The sequence below is a fragment of the Phymastichus coffea genome, unplaced genomic scaffold (assembly GCF_024137745.1).
Source record: "Phymastichus coffea isolate CEN01 unplaced genomic scaffold, Cenicafe_Pcof_1.1 PCOF00055, whole genome shotgun sequence".
In the NCBI taxonomy this organism is placed as follows: Eukaryota; Metazoa; Arthropoda; class Insecta; order Hymenoptera; family Eulophidae; genus Phymastichus; species Phymastichus coffea.
In genome coordinates, this window is record NW_026706866.1 from 1,498,019 (window position 1) to 1,518,323 (window position 20,305).

Here is a 20,305-nt window from a genome sequence, read left to right on the forward strand (position 1 = left end):
AAATTCAGGAATAGATCGAACCTGACATTGACATCAATTGCTCACTCATTTGCTTATTCCACGAGATAAATTATTTGAACGGATGGCATGGTGGTAATTTCAACCTTTTTTTCTCTCGGATGTTTTTACTTGCTCGCGACAATTTTTCACCGACTCCACATATTTATTCCTCGCGTGTACAAACATCTGGAGAGCTTGAGTTATAAATACAAAAGTTGTGATTGCTGAGGCGTGTTATATGAATGACGACGACTCGCGTCATCGAAAACGAGTAACATGGTAACTTTTTTCTGTTTTTCCTTTTTAAATTAAACTGATGAGATATGAATGCATCGTCTGGAAAGATGCTTTTTTTTATTAAACGATGAATTGGAATATTCTCGCATGGAGTAATATCGCCGGAAAGTGTCGTTTCCTGAATTAATTTTACTGACGAACGAAAAATTCGCGTAAATTAGAAAATCCTTTTATGAATAGTCAAAAATGTTACATGCCTACTATTTAATGCATTCCAATGTATGAGAAATAGCTATCCTTACTTTCCAATTTGACGTAGACATGAACTAGAACGCAAAAAGCTCGGTGAATTTGGCGTATTTATTATGCGATTAGGAGATTTAAATGAAAGTGAAAATTGTAACGAGATATAAAGTCCATAATTTATTCCCATTTGCTATTTCTGTAGTAACTCTTGGCGCGCAGCCCGCGAGTTCGATGAATATTGGATACTCCGTGTAAAAGGCTCATACAGACGCAAACGTTTGTTCGTCTATTCTACTTTACAAAACATTGAATCTGACTATTACTACAGTCCGACTAAAAAATTGATCAAATTTTTGAGGGAGACCGATAAAAGAAGCTTCAAGGGGCGTAACTAAAAATTTGTTACGATGATCTCGCAATTTCAACTTTCACATTGGTCTGCAGAAAGGTTAAATTGAAATGATTGTATTGGAAACACCTAGGTGTGACGAATTGTGCAGCAGAGAGTATTACATTGGCGTTGCAATAAATCAAGTGGAACAAAGGACAAAATACGCGACGGTGTCACGTGTCGCGGAAGCCATCTACGAGCAACGTTCAAAAAAATTCGGTCAGCTTCCGCTTCATGATTGGATATATCATGAAATTCCCAGCCCCACATAAACTAAGAGTGTAGGTGTACTACGTAACTGCTCGCAAATCGCTCCACCGATTTTCCCGAATTCGCGACGCACCAATAGTTTTTTCGCGGCACAACTCGTACCCGTGTTTGCATTCCATTTTGTCTTTTTTTTCTTTTTTCTTTTTTCTTTTTCCATTTACGTTCACAGATTAAAGAAAATCAATAACTCTAAAGCTTGGCGGGCAACGTGCAAAAACAATTGCATACGTTTACAGAGAAGGTCCGCGACGCGGAAAAAAATGTCGCGCGTATGAAAATCGACGTGCGATATCCGAGTTCCGGAGGTGAGCGCTGAAAGAATCATAACAAGTTCGCGCTGGCTGCGATCGAAGCCTTCATGATTTTCAGCAATAATAAATGCGAAGAGCTCAAGTTTTCACTGTAAGTTAGTCAGCTAAAAAACGAGGATATAAAACAAGTCAGATTGTTCCTGCTTGCAAAGATAACATTCTAGACCGTTGAGGGAAAAGCAGCGGAATTGCTTAAGCACACCTACATCGGGGCAATAAAACGATCGGTGTGGCATGTAAGCGAGAGTCGAGGCAGGCCGCAGTACCAAACTAAAGCAGTCGGACGGCGCGCGGGCATGGGCAACCTCCCGCGCGCGATAGCCCCGAGCAATAAAAGAGCTGCAAGACAATTAATTGGCTGCTCTGCTGGCCGTGAAAAAGACATAAGGCAGGTACGCGCCGTGAGCAGATAATTTTATCGGCCGTAAAGCTGTTCGTAAAGCGAGATCCTCGCTCCGCGCGCGTCATTTTTTGCGGGCGCGATATGTAAACGCGTCGACGACGCGCGGGTACCGCGCACTCGATTTAGCACCAGCGTGTACGGGGACGGTGCTGCAACGTCGCCGGACTCGGACGCGAGCGAGGCGCGAGCCGAGTGGCAGCCTGGCGGCGCCTGAGTACCGATGCGGGCATCGGTTTGCAGGTCTTGATGCCAGTGAATCAAGACGGTCGACTCGCGCGATCTACGATCGCGGCAGCGCGGGCCAGAGGAGCTCTCGATCGCGGCGGAGTTGCGAGGGCAAAATTGAACGCAATCGATCGCGCGCCTTCTATCTCGACCTTTCACTGCGAGCACAGAACAGAACGTGCGCATCCCCTGTAATCTTCTACCGCGGCATGGTACGAGGAACCGCGGGCAGCACAAAGAGCTGACTTAATAATGTTTCAATGCGCAATCTCCGCGACGGACTGGTCCCGCCTCTATACTCCCAGGTGATACCTGTAATTTCAGCGCTCTGTACACCCTCGGTGCGCGCTAGTTTGTACGAGTGTGTGTGTGTGTGTGGGTGTGTCTGTAGCTGGCCAGATTGGGACTGCGCATTTGAAAGCGATAGGTTTTTTAAGCGATATCACGCAGAGGAACGTTAATGATCGGCTTATGCGTGCTGCCCCTTCAATATCAGGATTCTACGAGAGCGCAGGGTTTTTTCGTAGAAAAGCTGATTTCTGGAACTTTCGAGCCTCGGATACAGTTTTACAACATTTGCACGCTATAAACTATAGTTAGCTTCTTATCGCGATAACTTATAGGCATAGCCACTTCAGTGCAATTCTCTGGAAACGAATCAATCAAGAGCTACCATAGAGTTATTGCCTACTTCCATTCGGAGAAGCTGGCGCCATTCTGACCCTTCAATAGTTCGATTAAATTCTGATGAATGCCAGGGAGAAAAAGGAAAGCAATTACGCAGCGTCTGCAGCCCGCTGCCTGCTTCGACTGACCGGCTCTCGCGAACAAATGCGCGCCTATCCATCGCGTAGACGCAATTGAGAACGCATCGAAACCGAGAGTCGCCGACAGGCAGCTAGCTCGTTTGCTCTGGCGCGGCCAATTTCCAAAGGCGCGTTGCGCACTTTTCATTCTCGCCGCATGTTCACGGCCACTTTTCCGAACGGTCTCCCCATTCGACGGCACCTGGACTTCCCGTGGCGCGGCCGCATCTGTGGCCGCCGAGTCTGTGTGGCTCGACTCATTGTTACGTCCGCACGGCTCGCAATTGAGTAGTCAACCAGCCGATCTTTCATCTGCTCGGAAACTGATAGTCTGCACTGGCACTCTCCGATATTTATGGTGCTGGCTTCCTCGTGAAAAGCTCGTTCGGAGTAACGTACTTTTTTTCATAGCGCGCCTACAAAGGAACGCTTGCGAACTCAGCGAGGCAACGAATCGCCGAGAAATTAAGAGAAACTCGCGTCACGAGTAAACACCCGCGCGATCGCTTCGAAATTCAATGGGGCAGTTCGCGATGCCGCGACGGTCCGTCGAAAATCACTGAGCGAGCGTATCGAACGCGCTGACGGCGCGCGATCGGCAATTACTGTCGCTCATGCGTCATTCATGAAACGCCACGCCGACGCGCCGAAAACCGTCGAGCGCGAGCTCGTGCGAAAATAAAAAAATCGGAGCGCGATCGCGCGGCCAGAGCACGCGAAGCGTGTACTTTACGTGCGCGACTGCGCCTGGGGAATTTCAAGCGCTCGCGGCCGTCGGATTTGCTGCGCGCGCGTAAAATTTCTGTCAATCGCGCGTGATCGCGCCGCGAATAGCTGACTCTCTCCCGGAGAATGGGGCTCGCGGCCGCTGGCGAGCAGGATGCGTTGGAGCCAGGCGATTTCTCGCGCGTTCGGCTGGGGCGCTGTCGAATCGGAACTCTCGCCGTCAACGGCTTGGAGATGGTCAATAAAGCGGTGCGCGCTCGCGTATGCGTGGACGCGGTCTCTCGACGTCCGCGAAGCAAAATATCGTCGCTCGTTGCACTTCCCAGCAAACCGCGCGGACTCATTGGCCTTCCTTATCGCGCACTCAGAGAGCACGGACGGCTCGCGGCAATTCCCATCGAAATAAATCCACGCAAGATAGCCGACACTCGGTGTGCTGCTTGTAGCTTCTTTAATTCCATTATATCCCCGGTCATTCGTTTTCTTATCAGATCGTAAATCGATGCGTGCCGGATTGCCTCTCAGACGTGTCTGAAGTCTCAATCGCGTCGGGCGCACGCGCGACGCACGCGGAAATGGCCACGCAGCGGCGATCTATATACGTATGAGCCTAACAAGCCCCCCGCGAGGCTCGGCTCAAGCTCCGCGGCTCAGCCTCTCGCAGCTCGGAGTTTTATCAATTTTCCTCGGCGCAACCGGTTTCTCGCCGACGGAAGCGACTCGTGCTGCGCAACTCTGCAGCAGGATCAGAGGAGCGTCCGAGGATAAGTCGTGCCTGGCGCTGGCATTTCTTTTCCTTGTCTTTTTGCCGACTATCAGCGCGCGCCAAGAAATTATCGAGTGAATTATTGTCTCGGGCGGCATAATGGATGAATGGAACAAACGGTCCACTTGTTGCGAGTGCGTTGCGATATGAATTACGCGTACGGGCAGCGTGCTGTGGCCGTGGCTCGTTTGAATACCTAATGCTCGCGTTTGTAGCCGCGCGAAGGAACGCTTTCTTTCCGCGCGCGCGCGCTCTTACTCCAAATTTATAGACACTGCGCTGCCATTCAATTCAGCAGCTCGACTGCGGGTCCGGTCGGCGTGCGCAAGCTGGCCATCGGCCAAAGTTTACATCGCTCCGAAAGTGGGAGCTATAAGCTTCAAAGCGCGCGCGCGCACGTGCCAGCCCTAACGCCCGCGCGCGAGTGCAAAGTTTGCCCGCGCGGCGAAAGCTTTCGCGAGCTTTATATTTACGACGTTGCTCTCGGGCGCCGCAGCTGCCCCTGAATTATTTGCTGCTGGCTTTGATGTGCAGCAGCGCGCCTTACGGCGTTGAAGTGCCGCTCCCGGCACAATTATCGAGTCGTCAACTCGAAACTGGTCGTAAGATGCCGGGGATTGCTCGCGAACCGGAAGCCATCGCTGCGGCCGTAGGCGAGAAAGTCTGCAGCGCCGAGATCGTTTCACCCTCGTCTCGTCGACTAGAGCCTCTCGCCCTCCGCCGACTCGAGCGCGCCCGAGTGGCGTCGACGGGCATTGCTCTGCCGTCGCGCGAGTGCGTCTTCGTCCATTAGAAATGGATGTTGAGAAACGAGGCCGCGACGATAATGAACAGACGCGTACGCGCAGCGATGACCGTTCGTCGACCCCGTGCGAACATACGCGAGAGTGGCGATTTGGCTTGATGTAAGGCGTGGGCAGGCATTCTGACGCGCGCGCGCGCGCGCGCACCGATCGATATTAAATCGAGCCGACCAATTGATCCGAGACGGGAGTAGGCTTTTACGCGGCGCCGCGCCGCTCTAATTTGTTTGACTAAAGCCAGCGACCCATTGAGCGCTTTCTAGCCGCGAAATTCAATTACCGGCCCGCGGCCGTTAACTGCAACGGTTCGCAAGTGGCCGGGCGCGCCGACAGCGAGCTCTTTATCGCAACGCTGACGCGGGCTTCCAGTCGGATTGTACTCTGGCGTGCGAACGCGTCGACGTCGCGCGTAAACTCTTCGCGTGAATTTCACTGGCCGACGCCTCGTAAAAGAGGGCGATTCAAAGAGTGGCACGTCTCGCGGCACCATTGCTCATTGAAATTTTCACTAAGCCTTACACTCGCGGCCGCTGATATCGCATATTCGACTGTTATTTTCGATCGGCGAGCTTCGCTGTTGACGAGGATAATTGCTCCAGTGAGCTGAGAAAGCAGCGCACACCTGCCAAACGTCATTACCCGCGTTATTGTTTGTGCGTGCGCGAACTGTCTGGGCTCCGTTCTCCACTCCAGCCGGACAATATTGCTGCCTCCCCCTCCCCCTCTCCCAAGATAAACAGCGCGCTGTCACGCGGCTCGTCTCCGCGAGTTTACAATCTTGCCTAACACGACAGCGTCGGCCCACTGCTTCTCGTCCGCTTTTGCTTGTGCGCTTTATCGGTAGACCAATGCCAATGATACCAAGATATACCAAGCGATATCGCTACAGCCGAAAGCTCATTGTCGTGTCAAATTACGTCGGTGAGCGCTTTTCCATCCGCGCGCTTTAGTCATATATATACATGTGTGTAGTTGACACGCGGTGCACGTAGCTTCGCGTCAGCGAAAATCTGTACGATTGAAAATCACGTAGTCGAAAGTGCTAAAGCAGCGATTTCTATGCCGTTCCGACGGCAGCGTTTCTCCGAGTCTCATTCGTCATATCTACTCCATCGGCGTGTGCTTGCGCTCAAACATGCGTCCTTGGATTTAAACTTTTTGCTGGGAACACACGGCCAGTTTGAAGTTATCATTTACTTTTGAGATGAAATCTATAAAAATACGGTTTCTCACTCATGTATTTCTCTAGTGTTGTCGGTATTGAACATTAAAAAAAAGTGCATAAAAACCATAATAGCGCACTCAGCGTTCTCCGCGTAGTAAAAGCATCATTATCCGATAATTGCGCGGATACTGCTCATTTGAAAGAGCGTCAGAAGCGGCTACACTTATTCTCGAGAGCTTATTTTCTCTCCTACCGACTGCTGTTACTTTTATGCACGTCGTAATCACAACGAGCTTCGTTGTTTTTTCTTTTTCAAATGCCTCTTCACTCGCTTCTAAGCCACTGTCAGAACTTTCCTCTTCGGCACTTGTCGAACGAGCGATCAAGCTAAATAATCAGCTTACTGATGATTTCCTTGATAAATCAAAATGCATTTTTTTTTTAATTTAGACTATTCATATGTCATTTTTTTATGTAAGTGCTTTAAAAAATGTTCTGGATAAGTATTTTTTCAATAATCCCGCCTGCGGTATTGATCATTTTCATTTCCCAGTCAGTTGATAAAATAGATTGCTTCACTAACAACAGTTCGTATAACGGTGCCTATATATATGTATATATATATATTGAAAACCTAACCTTAATACGCTCTTAAAAATTCGACGCTACCTAGCCGAGCACGTGAACTTAACAGTGAGTACAAATAATTTTTTATTAAAATTATTAATGAAAAATTTTTGTATTTGAACCCATTAATAACTTAATGAATACTATGCGATATCTAATTACTAATGTTAATTGTCAATAGGATCGATATCTTTTTTTGTAGAAATGGCAAAGAAATCTAAAAAGCGTCAATTGGAAGCCGATGTCAACGTTGATGAAAAAATAGGCACTGACAATTCTGTTGACACCGGTTCATCAAAGAAGAAATTAAAAGTCATTCCAGAAAAATCTGGAAAGAAAAATAAATCAAGTTTTTTGAAACAAAATGATTTTAAAATCAAAGATATTCCTGAAAAGCATAAGCTAGAAAATGAAACCATTAAATTAGATGTCAAAGCATCAAACAATGTAGTGGATAAAAAATTAAAAAAAAAGAATAAAAAGAAGGCTAAAGAGGTATATATTTACGTTTAAATTTGAAAAATTGATCATTATTGAAAATAATAATAATTATAAGATATGTTTTTCAGCAAGAAAAGCTGGAAATGTCTGCAGATAACGAAACTGCACCATTGATTTCTAATGATAAAGAATCTACAAAATTAAAAAGGAAAGAACTTCTTCAAAAAAAAAGAGCAGAGTTTAAAGCAAAGCAAAAGCAATTAGGACATCGAGCAGGATTATCTGCAACTTTGTCCAAGTTATCTTTAGCAGACATGAAAAAGAGGATTGCAGATATTCAAAGCCGAGAAACTATTTCCAAAACTGCTATAAGAAGGCTAAGAATTTTAAAAAAAAAAGTACAAGTCCTAGAATCAGGTGGTTCTTCAGAGACTTCAACTGAAAAAGATGGCACATCGAAGGATATCTTAAAGGAAGATAAGAAGAATCAAATAAAAAAAAAGACAAACATAAAAGCGAAAGATGATGAAGTAGATCCAAATAAAAGCAATGATAAGAAAAATAAAAAAATTACAGACATAAAGAATAAAAAGAAACAGAAATTTGTAGCTAAAAATTTAAATGAAAATCTATTTATTGAAGATAGAATAGGTGATTCAGCTCATGACTCTTCAAATGATAGTAGTGAGGAAGAAAATGGATTAAATATTAAGAAAGTTACAAAAAATATTAAAAAAATAAAAAAGATAATGTCTAGCAACTCCAATATTGAAAAAGTCAATAAAAATGAGAGTAATTCTGATGAGGATGATGATGAAAATATAGATACAGATGATGATGAGTCTAAAAATGACAGCAGAGAAGAAACTAATGAATCAGATAATCAAGAAAGCAGTGACGAAAGTGATGATGATAATGAAAGTGAAAATACCAATGAAATTGTAAAAACTGATATATCTGTTACTAAAACGAAAAAAGTACAGAAAAAAAAATCCAATCAGGATGCAAACAAATTGAAATCTAATTCATCTGAAACAGATTCAAAACAAAAACGATATGTTCTTTTTGTTGGAAATATTGCATATAAGTAAGTAATAAATTATTTTATATTAATGTAAAATCAATTTGAATAGTAATAATGTATTAATAAAATATTTATTCTAGTGCAACCACTGTAGACTTAAAAAAGCACTTTTTAACAAAAGTGGAGAAAGTAAAAGATGTTCGTATACCTTTGGACTCAAGTACAAACAAGCCTCGTGGATTCGCATATGTTGAAGTAGAAAATAGTAAAGATTATGAGGTAAGCAAAAGAAAGTAATAGTAAAATAGATAACTATAAATGTTTTTCAGTGTTTTTTATTGGCACTTATTTTTTTTATTACAGAAAGCTTTGTCTTTACACCATACCTTCATTAATGGTAGACAAATTAAAGTTGAATACACTGCATCAGGATCCAAGAAAGCCAGCAGAAATCCCGAAGTGATCCATAAAAATAAGAAGCTTCATGCTCTTCGTAAGGATGGAAAATTAGTTGGAAGTAAAAAGTTTTCTAATAAACGTAGTTTTAGAAGAAATTTCAAAAATAATCCCAATAAAGGATTTGGTAAAAGTAAGCAAAAGGCCTTTTAAACTACGTGCAATTTCACCAAATATTATTCTATGACTTGAAATTTGTTTCTTAATTAAGTCATTTCATTGAATGTATCATTTTAATTGCAAGACTATACACTGGCTATTCAAATTATTTTTCAGTAAATAACTACATTTTTTATATTCGTTGATGTATCTGATTCATGAATTTGTTTATCTTGTATATATACTAAATGTAATTTCATGTACATACATGAACCGTAACATTTAAAAAAATAGAAGTATAATGGATAGATAAATATTACATTATTTTAATACATAAAATAGGTTATGGTCATGAATGAAGTAATTTCAAAAAATAAATTTGAAAATAAAAAGTTTCAGTGTGTAGTAAAATATTACATATGCAAATAAAAATATATCAAATGTATCGTTTTTGATTTTTTTGTATTTTTTCATTTATGTGTTTGAAAAAGTTAATTATATATTTAAATAACTTTTATTTAAATTAACAGTAAAAGTACATAAATCATAAATTGTTCTTAAAAAAAAATCAAAAGGAAGTTTACCCCTGGTGGGACTCGAACCCACAATCCCCGGTTTAGGAGACCGATGCCTTATCCATTAGGCCACAGGGGCTTGTGTGGCACGAGTCATTTAGTGTTGTAATAAGCCAGGATGCATTGACTTCATCTTGATCGATGTTGGAAACACCGAAGATGCGCGCAACTGTATAGATATGAAGTATAGACATATGCCACATCGCGCATGTGCATCGGTAATGTTTATTTTTTAAATATAACCTGCAGATAAAAATATTTGTTTTGCTCAATATTACCCGAAATCAATAATTTCATTTAAAATTTTTCCGAAATTATTTTTATATCATATCTCCGTACAGATAAATAAGTATGTATTTTCATATGAAGTTGTTTATTTTTTGATGCGCAATGGAAGTTATTAAGAAAACGAGAAAAACTAAGAAACGGAGGCATCGAAATGAAAGCGCGACTCAAGAGGATAATTGTGAAGAGTCCGAGGTAGAAATAGAATTAAAAATATAGCTTACTATTTTTTTAATCATTTTATTTTTGGTTCAGAGTTTCTGTGGCGAAAGTCGTAAAACGGTAAAAAATTTGGCATTTAAAGACATTATATTTAGCAATATTAAAAAAACTCAAGTTGTACAAACAGAAATATCCTGCATACACGGTATCTTTAACTTTGAATATTCTTTGTGGTTAAATGATAATGATAATCGCTAGAATTTAATTTAGAAAATACGGAACTTTTGACCGAGAAGGACGAAAAAATTAAAAACTTGACGGAACGGCTCCATTCGATGACAACCAAGCTTTACGAATCGAAAAATGCTAACACGATTTTAAAACAAGATTTTCAAAAAGCTCAAAAGGTATACTCACTGTTCGAAAAAATTTTGCGTCTTAAATGTAGCTGTTAGGTTGATGAGGTATTAACAAATACAACGAAAGTTGTTGTGCAGTGAAGTCGGGGAAAATGTGACGGTAGCTGGGTTATCAACTGAGCCTGGTGGATGGCGTGGCAGAGCTGAGCAGATTCAACAGTTGCAGCAGAAAGTTTCCGAGTTGCAACTTAGAGCGTCCGAAAGCGATGGCTTAGGAAGAAGATCTTTAGGTTTCAACACTGTTCACAGCATTGTGAAATAGTTTTCAATTATTTCGTAATGAACACAACGAGTGTTTGCAGAACGCAAGAGCTCGTCGAGCGTTCGTTTATTCGATCGAGAACGAAAGCAGCAGGTGGAAAATTTGACAAAAGCGTTGAAAGACAGCGAGGCCTCTTTCGATGACTGCAAGAAAAAATTGGAGGCAGCCAAAGCTAGAATATCGGTGTTGGAGCATGAGTTGAACTCGGCAAAAAAAACCATAACGTGTTTGAATGATAAAACGTCTCACGATAATCAACTTATTGATATATTACACGTAAGTTCAAACAGAACGAGCGACGGACGAAAAATTTTACGAATGATTCCTTTGATTCTACTTATCAGAAGCAACTGGAAGAGGCTGATGCGCGATCTGAGACCCGCGAGATTGAAATTAAAAGGCAAACTGATAAGTACGAGAGAGAAATGGTATTGTTGAAAAGTGAATTGGAAGCGTCGCAACTGCATATTAAGAATTTCAAGAATGAAATTGAGGAAAGAGAAGATGAGTTGAACAACTTACGGTAGCAATCCCCATTACCTTTAGCGATCTAAACTTGCGATGGAATATGCTAAATGTGACACGTCGATATGTTCAAGTTGTCAGAGTAAAGCAATGATCGATCAGAGTAAAAGGACTTGTCGCGAGATCTCGATCGAAAGTCCAAGAAGCAGTATTCGAGAGGCGCACGAGCAGATAGCCAAAGGCATAGCTGCCGAAGCCGAAAGAGAGCGATTGCTGGAGCTGGTGGCGCTTCTGAATCAGCGCTTAGATAAAGAGCGAGGCGATTACGAACAACTATCCGTGAGTAGTACGAAGCTCGTCTCATTGGGCCTGCACCGATAAGACATTTATACGAGGATTTCTGTGATAATCAAGGAATCCTTCAAAAGAGAGCGAAGTCGAGGCGCGAAACTGGAGATCAAGCTGCAGAAATTGGAATTGGAGCGCGCTGCTATGACGAGAGCGAAGAATGGCTCCTACAGATTTCGAGCAACCAAGCCGAACCTCACTGCGACTGCGACCGACAATTTGAGCGACCTCGAAGACATTCGCTTAAAGTTGGTCGATCAATTAGCTTACTTTATTCGCTATTTCGTCAAGCATTAAATTGATGTCCTCTAATGAAGGTTCGAGCTGCTGCAAGAGGAGTGCTTGACATTAAAAACACGATTAGCGACTGTGCAAAAAGATAAAGCTGCAGATCTCGCGACATTTAAAAAGATGCTTGATCAGACGAGAAAAATATTCAGAGACGCATGCAGGTAAATAGGTGTTGCATCGGGAAAAATAATGAGCGACTTAATTCATTGATAATCCTGATTTCAGAGGCAAATTGCCTGCGATGTAAGTGTTTAACGAGCTAAATAAATGTGACGTGGTTATCGCAAAAATTATACCTGCGAAAAAAAAAAAAAAAAAACTATCTGTCATCAAGTTCAGAGTACGATGATAACATATTTAGGGCAGCGAAGACGCGAAGAATGGGATTGCGCAAGACTCGTTGAACGTATTCAACCTGACTCACACTTCCTCTACAGCTGTGTAACGATCGTGGGTGAATCAATTGACGAATTTGAACAAGATATGCTTCTCGTGAACGAAATTTTTACGCGAGGGCGCGCGCGTCAGGGCCAACGAAGGATCGTTTTTGCGGAAGCTCGCTTCGATCCCAGATCAATCGATGGTCGAGGAGGCTTTTGTAAGCGGACCAGTTCACGAGCATAAGCGGGACGATTTGTCGATATTCAAGTGCATCAGTCATAGCTTTTTACATGGCGGCAAACAAATTCCCGGCCTGCTGTCATAAAAGGCACTAATACCGGCCCGCGATAGCGGCCATGAGCAGGCGAAGAGCGAGCGAGAGAAAGAGAGCAGTGCGTATTATGTAATGAAAATGTGCCACCGATAAGATGCAGCCCGCGTCTTCTTGCTCTCCCTCTCCCCCGTGGCGTCGTACTAACGCGCGCGCAGGCTCGTTTTCGTTTTACATAACGCTGCCGCTTCGTCGCCTCGAGAGGCCCGTAAATTCATCGTCCTACCTCGCTCGGAGCTTCCCGCTGCACACGCGCACGCCGATACGCCTGCCACGGGCAGCCCTTCGCTTGCTCTAGCACTGTGGCAGTTTCCACACGCGGAGCTTGAGCAATACCCAACACTTTTGCGCAAGGTGAACATCGCTTTCCACGCTATTTACTGCTGCTGCTGCTGCTGCTACTGCCGCGCCGACCACGGTTACAACTGGCCCGGTTGATTGAACTGCGCGAGCGAGGAGGACGAAGAAAACAAATAATCAAACACGAGGGGGCGAGAGAGTCAGAGAACTTTGCTCTGGAGGCCCCGCTTCATCCTGCGAGATATTTCTTATTTGCTCGATAACCAGGTTGCTGCCGTTGCCGCAGCTGCGGCTCGCAGCGGGGAGATGGCGTTGCTCCAAATTCGTTCCAACTGCAATACTTCGACTTTCAAAGAAGCCTTCGTGCATACACTCTGCGCTATTTTTTTTCCCCTCTCATCGACTTTTCGAGCCGCTCATTTGAATAGCCCGACAATACTACGCTAAAATTGTCCATTCTACAAGCTACTCCTTTGTCGAGGCTATTTTAATTTTTGGAGGCCCTGTCATTAGCATCACAACGAGGCTCTAAACGCCTGTTAATGCAACTCGTTACGCCGGAAAGCGTGTGAAACTATTCGGTACGTAGAGAGCGTGGAGAAATATGTGAAAATCGGGAAAACTCTTGTTCAACAACGGACGGCTACGAATAAGAAATCGAGCCTGTCGGTGGGCACTTTAGAAAAATATCCGCAAGGCTTTCGCAGCGGCGCGTGCGAGTAAGCGCCTCGGTTTCCCCAAATCTTTCCCACCGCAGCTCCTCTCGCGGAATAGCCCGCGAGGCGTGGGTAGGAGGAGCCAGCTCACCGCCGATTCTCGGCACTGGCGGAAGAAAAGCCGAAAGCGCAGAAAAATCGGGGGCAGCATCTGGCAGCTGAGCAGAGCTGGCGTAGCCGTCGACCTCGCGGCATCGATAAACGGTTGGTCAAACGGGCAGCTAGGAGTAGCACTCGGCGTCGCGATGCAGAGAGAGAGAGAGAGAGAGAGAGAGAGAGAGAGAGAGCGAGAGAAAGAGAGCGAGTCGTGCGTGTAGTTGCGGTGCGGCTATGCGGCTTAGCGCACACAGGTGTCGCGGCCGCGGGGCTGATAAGAAATGCGCCCGGCTCGCGTGACGTCATCTGTCGCAGGCAGGTATATGAGTCGACGCCGAGGCCTCGTCCACGTCACTCGTTGCTCCGTCGCTCTCCTGCCCGCGTTCGTCGTCCGCCTCTCCTCCGATTGTTTTCTTATTTTTTTTTTTTTTTTCGACCGGAGCAGCAGCCCCCTGCCGACATCACCTTCAGCGGCCACTCGTCACCCAGCGGCAGCGGCGGCAACGGCCACGGGACTGCGCCGGCATGACGCACCTGAGTAGCCCGGGGTGAGTGAATTATTGGGACAGTGCATGGCCGAGTGCTCGAACGCGTATAGACGCTCGCTAGTCGAGGCTGCAGTCGATCGTCGCGACAGATTGCGCTCGGCGTTGTGACTTGGCGTTCGTGCGAGTGTGCAATTGTATTTCGCGGTAACGACTCGGACTGAGTGCAGGGTCATTCAAGTGGCAACGAGCAATCTTCGCGTCTTTGGCCAATCGCAAGTAAAATCGGGAGAGCAGCGGTAAACGGCAACGCGAGCGCGTACTTTTCCATTTTCGGCGATAGGTGCAAAGCAAGCTGTCGCGGGTCTGCGGGGACAGCGGTGCGCGCGAAAATCGAAGTAAACTCCGGCCGATTTGGGTTTCGTCGCGCGCTCGCGTAAAGCAAAGAGGACACAGCCGGCCGGCGCGCAATAGCTCTCGTCGCCGTCGTCGCCAGCCGGCGAGCAGCACCGCGGCAAATGGCGCGCATTGTACATTATCTGGAAAAACCAGGCGTCGATTTCGCGCGACGACGCGGAGCGCGAAGCGAAGACGACGTCGCCGTGAAATTGGAATACGCCTCATTCATGTGCAAATAGCGCTCTCGAGAGACGCCGATACACATTCAGCGCCTCTCGTGTCCCGGCGTTACGTAAGCTTCCTCCTCGAGCATAGACTCGGGGCTCGCGCCTCTGCCGATTTCACGCGTCGTGCTCTTTTCCGTCTGCTTGCCGGCCTCTCGTCGGCAGCTCGACTCTCCGATGGGGGCCCATGGGCGCGCGCTGCCCATTTCGCCAGCGCGCCGCGGTCTATCACCTGGCCGATTTATCTGTGTGGTCGTGTGGCACGAGTCCGCGCGTTTTCGGGCGTCGGCGAACCTGCCGCTGCGACACCCGTCGGACTTCCACACAACGACCGCGTGAGCTTATCGCCTGGCCGCGCCGCTCGCAGCGCACACACGCGCGATAACGATTTACCATTATATCTTCCCTTCCGAAAAGCTCGACTCGCTTCTCCGCACGACCTATCGCTCGTGAGCCATATATACCTGCACGCCTATGATTGGGTAACGGAATAGCTCGCGCTTGCGAACAATCGCGTCGCTTCCCCGAATAGAGCAGCGTTTACCGCGACGCATAAACATGTAAAAAAGAAAACGGAAAAAATAAAACAACTCGCTTTAACGAATACGCGAACAGCAGCGACGGTCGTTGCTTCGCTAGGCGAGGCGTCCGCTTGCATTGCAAAAAGCTCCGATATTTAGGCAGTTGCTCGCTCTAATACAGCTGGAAAAATCAACTGCGCAAACAGCGCCTGCGCGCGCGCGCACTTCTGCGCGGCTGTTTGTTTAAATTTTAGGGAGCGCCCGATAATAGATCGCGTGTAGGTGTAACCGATTGAAAAATCACTCCGAGCCTAATTTTTTTATTTTCTTTCCGTCCGCGAGGTGCGCTTTCTCGCAGCAGCAGGTCGGAGCCTCGTACCGCGTGTAATTACTTTGCACCCTGCTCGCCTGCAAGAAGCGAGACCCCCCCTCATTGTATTGCACGCTAAATACTCTTCAAACTCGGTTGACCAGTTGCAGACTCGTGTCTATTTAATTATTCCGTGTTTTGCCAACAAGTTTCGCAGCTCTGAAAGACACTATTAGAAAATAACACCTATTATCAGTCTTGATTTAGAAATGAGAATCGTAGTGAGATAAGATTTTCAACACAAGCGTAAAGGCACTTATGTAAATATGTAACTCATTCTGCGACGTTTGCGTTGAAGCTACCGTATTGGAATTTTACTCGATTATAAGACTTTTGACCGAATAATGCTATTGTAATCGTGCATGAAAGAATGATCGATGCGCCTTATCTGTTAACAGCGACATCGTGATTTGAATGCTCGAGATCGAAACAAACGAACGAGCGTCGGTTTCGAGTTGGTGGAACAGTCGGCGCGATTTCATCACGTACCGACATAAGCGTAAGTAGTCACTAATGCATGCAATAGAGCCGCGGGTGGGCGCTAACTGGCAGAGGAGCCGCGGCTCTCGCACCAGTCCGATAACAAGCTGAACGGGCGAAAAATCCTTCGCTCTCTCTCTCTCTCTCTCTCTCTCTCTCTCTCGGCGTGCCTTCAACCTGTTCTCGGCAATTTTCAGCGAATTCGTGAGCGAGATAGCGGCGCCGCGAGCGATAGGCAAATTACGCGCGACCCGTTCGTGACATGATTTTTTTTTGCTACGTTCTCTGCTCTTCAAACGCGCGCAGGTTGCGAGCGCTTTGTTCCGCTTTATCCACACGGACGAGACGACGACGACGACGACGAGGAGGAGCGGCGAGGAGGAGTGGTGAGGAAGAGGAGCCGGCGAAAACCGAGAGAAGAGAAGAGCGAATGCTATGAAGAGAGCTATCCATCGACAGTTTGGTAACAAATAACACTGTCATGGACCTGCTTTCTTTGTGGACGTCGCTTGATACACCGTGCGGACCTGGGAAATGGAGTGCATGCCCGCATGGCGGCAGCGAGCGAGCCGGCGAAGGAAAGAGAAAGCTTTGTTTATTACGATGCGTCCGCGCGTTTTTCAGCGAGCCGAGCGTGCGCCTGCAGTCGCCGGCTTTGAACTCGACTCCGAGAAAGCACCAGTTGGCAAGTTCAGGGCCCTGCGCTCGGCCGATCGCGGCGCAGGGCCGTTGAACCGCTGCTGCTCGATTAGAGCCGAGCGAGTGCTCTCGATACGCGCGCGCACCACCTACGGCCGACGCGCTAAACAGCGTAAAGCTCGTAAAAGTCCCGCGCGCGATTATTGCTCCGGTCTCCGGCGCGCAACGCGGCGCGCTCCTTTTTTTCAGATGGTTCTTTTGCGGCCTGCCAGCGCCACGCTCGGGTCACGCGTCGCTACCTTCGATTCGCTCGATTTGCTCGCAACTTCGCCGCTCGCAGAGGTAACGCAGAGCGCGCGATCAAAGTCATTTGAATTTTACCTTGACGAGAAAGCGCTTGGCGGCTCCAAGTCGAGCTACTTCTATTGGCCTCAGCGAGCGTTGCTGGCACCAGACAGCAAACACCAAGATTATTAACTCTGATAAGGCCTCTCAGCGATGTGTGCTACATGCACGAAAAACGCCGCGACAAATGCCATAAATTATTCTCCTTAATTATCACGCCGTGATAAATTACGCTCTTTCACGCTCGGATTGTCTCCGAGTGCTTGCTTTGTTTCTCTTTCGCTTTTTCCTGCCTCGCGAACTCGATTCAATTATCCGTATTTACCGTCTCTGTGAGCACCTTTTTACGTTCTTCGAAAATCCCAACTTGGTCGCAAGCATCAATTTTCGAAAAAAAAAAGAGAAACTCATTGAAGAGATAATGTAAGTCTTATGTTTAACGAGCATTGTGAAAGAATTTCCTTCTTGCTATCTAAGGGAATTGCTTTTATCTTAGAACAATCATATCTCTTATCGTACGATACCTTGATACCGCGAGAAAGAATATTATACTTGAATCGCGTTTAGAAGCTCAAGGTGTTTTATATTATTTTGATTCAGTGAGATTGTACAACATATCGTCGAGTGTTACTCATTTCCAAGCGATTTTCTAGCTCTGCATGATCGATAAAAATGCCGGCAAAACCGAGTAGAATGTAAGAAGCAGCGTCCGACAAATATTCCATAAGGAAGTGTTAAGCGTAGCTGAGCATTGTAAAGCTAGCTTATTTGAGAAAGTGCCATTGGGCGTAGGCACATCCGACAGGTGACTGAGCAACACTTCAATGCTCTACCTATGGCCTTGCGGTTTCCAAGTCGAGCGAAGAAAACAGGCGTATTTTATTCTAAAAATATTGTATTGCATGCGAAACTTGTCACATGAATGGCGCGCGCGCTTTCCTTGCATCAACCTCTGCGAATTTCTCTTTCTGTGCTCTTTATGTAATTCTTCATTTCTCATCATATTTTCCAGCCATCAAAACTATTCTAAACAAAATTGTTCATTGGAAGTAACGCGCGAATTACATGCGTTGCGATTTTTATCCTTATTTTCATTCGAATCTTCCCGCTTCGAATATGAGAGGTCGCCGCAGTCGATTAATTTAAAGATGGTTGAATCGCTATCGTCTGGTATTTATTGATAAACAAACATACGTATTATAAGCGTGTATATATACCTGCATGTAATATTTTATCAATTATGGCCTCATCCAGTCGCAGATCAAAGTGAGAATTATTTTATAAATTACATTAATATAATCGATCTCGTCAACTTGTTTGTCAAATATACAAATATTATTTTAATTTATTTCATTGACATCCGCTAGTTAAGTCGTGTTTTATTTTGTATTTCCACTCATTTGTTTCAATAATTGTTTGAATACCTTTTTTTCTGGAATATATTCAATGCATCATATTGTACAGCATTAAAGTAGGAGTTGGAGCAATAGTTTGTGAAGAAGCTATATTAAAAGGTGATATCACAATTGGCCCTCGTACTGTTGTCCATCCTCGAGCAAGTATTATTGCTGAAGCAGGCCCAATCATTATTGGAGAAGGAAATATAATTGAAGAAATGGCAACTATTATCAATAGGTATAGCTGAAAAAAGTTTGATAACTATGAAATTAAAATCATGATTCTTGTGAATTTAGGATACCATCCGATCAGAGTGTTACACCTGTTCAAATTATTGGAAACTATAATGTATTTGAATTAGATAGTACATGTGAAGCATCCAAAGTAGGAGATCACAATATTCTTGAATGCAAAGGTATTAGTGGGATCTGATCAACTTCCTATTACATATCTGATTAGTTTTACAAAAAAAATGTTTTTTTATAGCATTCGTAAGCAAAGAGGTAGAACTGACAAGTGGATGTATAATTGGAACAGCTTGTTCTTTGACAGAACAGGAAATTGTACCCGAAAACACAATTGTATATGGCAGCGAATGTCAGCGTAGAGAGATGAACGATAAACCATATGTAAGATAAACATATTCATTTCATTTCCAAGTAATTTAATTAATAAATATTTTATTTATAGTATATTTATGTTTCAGCCTCAAATTGGACAACTAGATTACCTTATGAAAATTTTACCAAATTACCATCACATTTACAAACCTAATATAAAACCAACCAAAAGTGAACCTTCTGTATAGATTTAGATTTAGATTTACAATTGTAATTTGTTATACTTATACTTATATTTTATACTTATTAAGTTTCCTATTAGATAATAACAAAAAAAAATTGTTTAAAATGCAACTCTATATCTTCTCCAAGAGTAATGCAGATATCTACCTTTCAATTCTACCAACTTGTCCGAGATGGCTCTGCTCGTCACATTTTTAAGAATAAATATGCATTTTCTTATTACAATATATTTTTATCGTAACATAATCTTATATTATTGATAATTTAAATAAATTATTTACAATTTTATTACAATTTAAGTATTTTTATGAAATTGAGTAATTTATTCTACATGTATTTATTTTGTGATATTTTATTTATAAATTACGTCTTTAATACCATCTATTGATCCATTATTTACAATTTACTTTATAAATTATAGTCCACAATATCCCAGTCAATTTTTTTCTACATTATATTTGTTTGTTAACGAGAAAACAAAATTAAATTATAGTTCACAATGAACCAGTCAATTTTTTTTCTACATTATATTTGTTTATTAACGAGAATAATAAATTAAATGGGCAATTTGCCAAATGAAAATAATTCGTCATAGTAGCACAACCAATCTAAAACTATGAAACGTAGCTGACTTTGTTGTAAGCCCCTTCTAATGGAAAGCGAAAAGAACGGGGAGTCAAGACAAGGGAGTTGTCACGCTTTGACATGTATGGAGGGTAAATCGTCATACTGATGATGGCATAACGGCAACAAAAACGTCAACTCTAGCGAAAATTTTAATGGCAAACGTTGAAACTGTGTATATTCGAGAAATGTTTCTATAAAAGGTGAATTCGGCAGTTTCTTAATTCTTTTGCGAATAATAATTAAGTAGTAATACACGAAATTGGTCGGACAACAATATTTGTTTCGACGGTACGTTCGAACAAGTAAGAAGTGCTGATAACACGTTAGTCGGAAGAAATGTGAGACAAGGAAGGTAAAGATGGGTGGAAATCAAGAATCGCGTGTTGT

General features: G+C 44.3%; 3 protein-coding genes and 1 non-coding gene across 5 annotated transcripts; 3 read left to right on the forward strand and 1 right to left on the reverse strand.

The window, feature by feature from the left end:
• The first annotated feature begins 7,012 nt into the window (after window positions 1-7,012).
• On the forward strand, window positions 7,013-9,381 carry LOC131665945 (uncharacterized). The gene is made up of 5 exons (XM_058938221.1): window positions 7,013-7,042; window positions 7,158-7,471; window positions 7,546-8,504; window positions 8,582-8,720; window positions 8,805-9,381. Exons 2-5 carry the CDS (start codon window positions 7,181-7,183, stop codon window positions 9,048-9,050), a joined length of 1,635 nt encoding a protein of 544 aa, XP_058794204.1. The 5' UTR covers window positions 7,013-7,042; window positions 7,158-7,180; the 3' UTR covers window positions 9,051-9,381.
• A 196-nt stretch (window positions 9,382-9,577) lies between these two features.
• Trnar-ccu (transfer RNA arginine (anticodon CCU)) lies at window positions 9,578-9,650 on the reverse strand. The gene has a single exon. It is a non-coding gene; the product is annotated as a tRNA-Arg (tRNA).
• A 311-nt stretch (window positions 9,651-9,961) lies between these two features.
• Window positions 9,962-12,050, forward strand: LOC131665985 (coiled-coil domain-containing protein 13-like). The gene is made up of 10 exons (XM_058938288.1): window positions 9,962-10,044; window positions 10,129-10,223; window positions 10,289-10,425; window positions 10,505-10,667; window positions 10,740-10,975; window positions 11,044-11,222; window positions 11,299-11,503; window positions 11,579-11,760; window positions 11,830-11,964; window positions 12,029-12,050. The coding sequence occupies exons 1-10, from the start codon at window positions 9,962-9,964 to the stop codon at window positions 12,048-12,050; spliced, it is 1,437 nt and encodes a 478-aa protein (XP_058794271.1).
• Window positions 12,051-14,050: 2,000 nt separating this feature from the next.
• Window positions 14,051-19,671, forward strand: LOC131665950 (dynactin subunit 6). 2 transcript variants are annotated; one of them, XM_058938232.1, is made up of 5 exons: window positions 14,051-14,175; window positions 18,555-18,725; window positions 18,785-18,903; window positions 18,975-19,117; window positions 19,195-19,671. In XM_058938232.1, the coding sequence occupies exons 1-5, from the start codon at window positions 14,153-14,155 to the stop codon at window positions 19,294-19,296; spliced, it is 558 nt and encodes a 185-aa protein (XP_058794215.1). In that variant the 5' UTR covers window positions 14,051-14,152; the 3' UTR covers window positions 19,297-19,671. The 2 variants fall into 2 exon arrangements, with proteins under 2 accessions (XP_058794215.1, XP_058794214.1); XM_058938231.1 differs by lacking the exon at window positions 14,051-14,175 and adding an exon at window positions 17,802-18,356.
• Window positions 19,672-20,305: the final 634 nt, after the last annotated feature.

Bases quoted from the DNA above. Each gene is read 5' to 3' on its own strand.
- LOC131665985 (XM_058938288.1), top strand. From the start codon at position 9,962: ATGGAAGTTATTAAGAAAACGAGAAAAACTAAGAAACGGAGGCATCGA. The intron at 10,045-10,128 runs GTCCGAGGTAGA...CTGTGGCGAAAG, and splicing joins CAAGAGGATAATTGTGAAGA to TCGTAAAACGGTAAAAAATT. The intron at 10,224-10,288 runs GTATCTTTAACT...AATTTAATTTAG, and splicing joins AGAAATATCCTGCATACACG to AAAATACGGAACTTTTGACC.
- LOC131665945 (XM_058938221.1), top strand. From the start codon at position 7,181: ATGGCAAAGAAATCTAAAAAGCGTCAATTGGAAGCCGATGTCAACGTT. The intron at 7,472-7,545 runs GTATATATTTAC...TATGTTTTTCAG, and splicing joins ATAAAAAGAAGGCTAAAGAG to CAAGAAAAGCTGGAAATGTC. The intron at 8,505-8,581 runs GTAAGTAATAAA...TATTTATTCTAG, and splicing joins GTTGGAAATATTGCATATAA to TGCAACCACTGTAGACTTAA.
- LOC131665950 (XM_058938231.1), top strand. From the start codon at position 18,331: ATGGCCTCATCCAGTCGCAGATCAAA. The intron at 18,357-18,554 runs GTGAGAATTATT...CATATTGTACAG, and splicing joins TCATCCAGTCGCAGATCAAA to CATTAAAGTAGGAGTTGGAG. The intron at 18,726-18,784 runs GTATAGCTGAAA...TTGTGAATTTAG, and splicing joins ATGGCAACTATTATCAATAG to GATACCATCCGATCAGAGTG.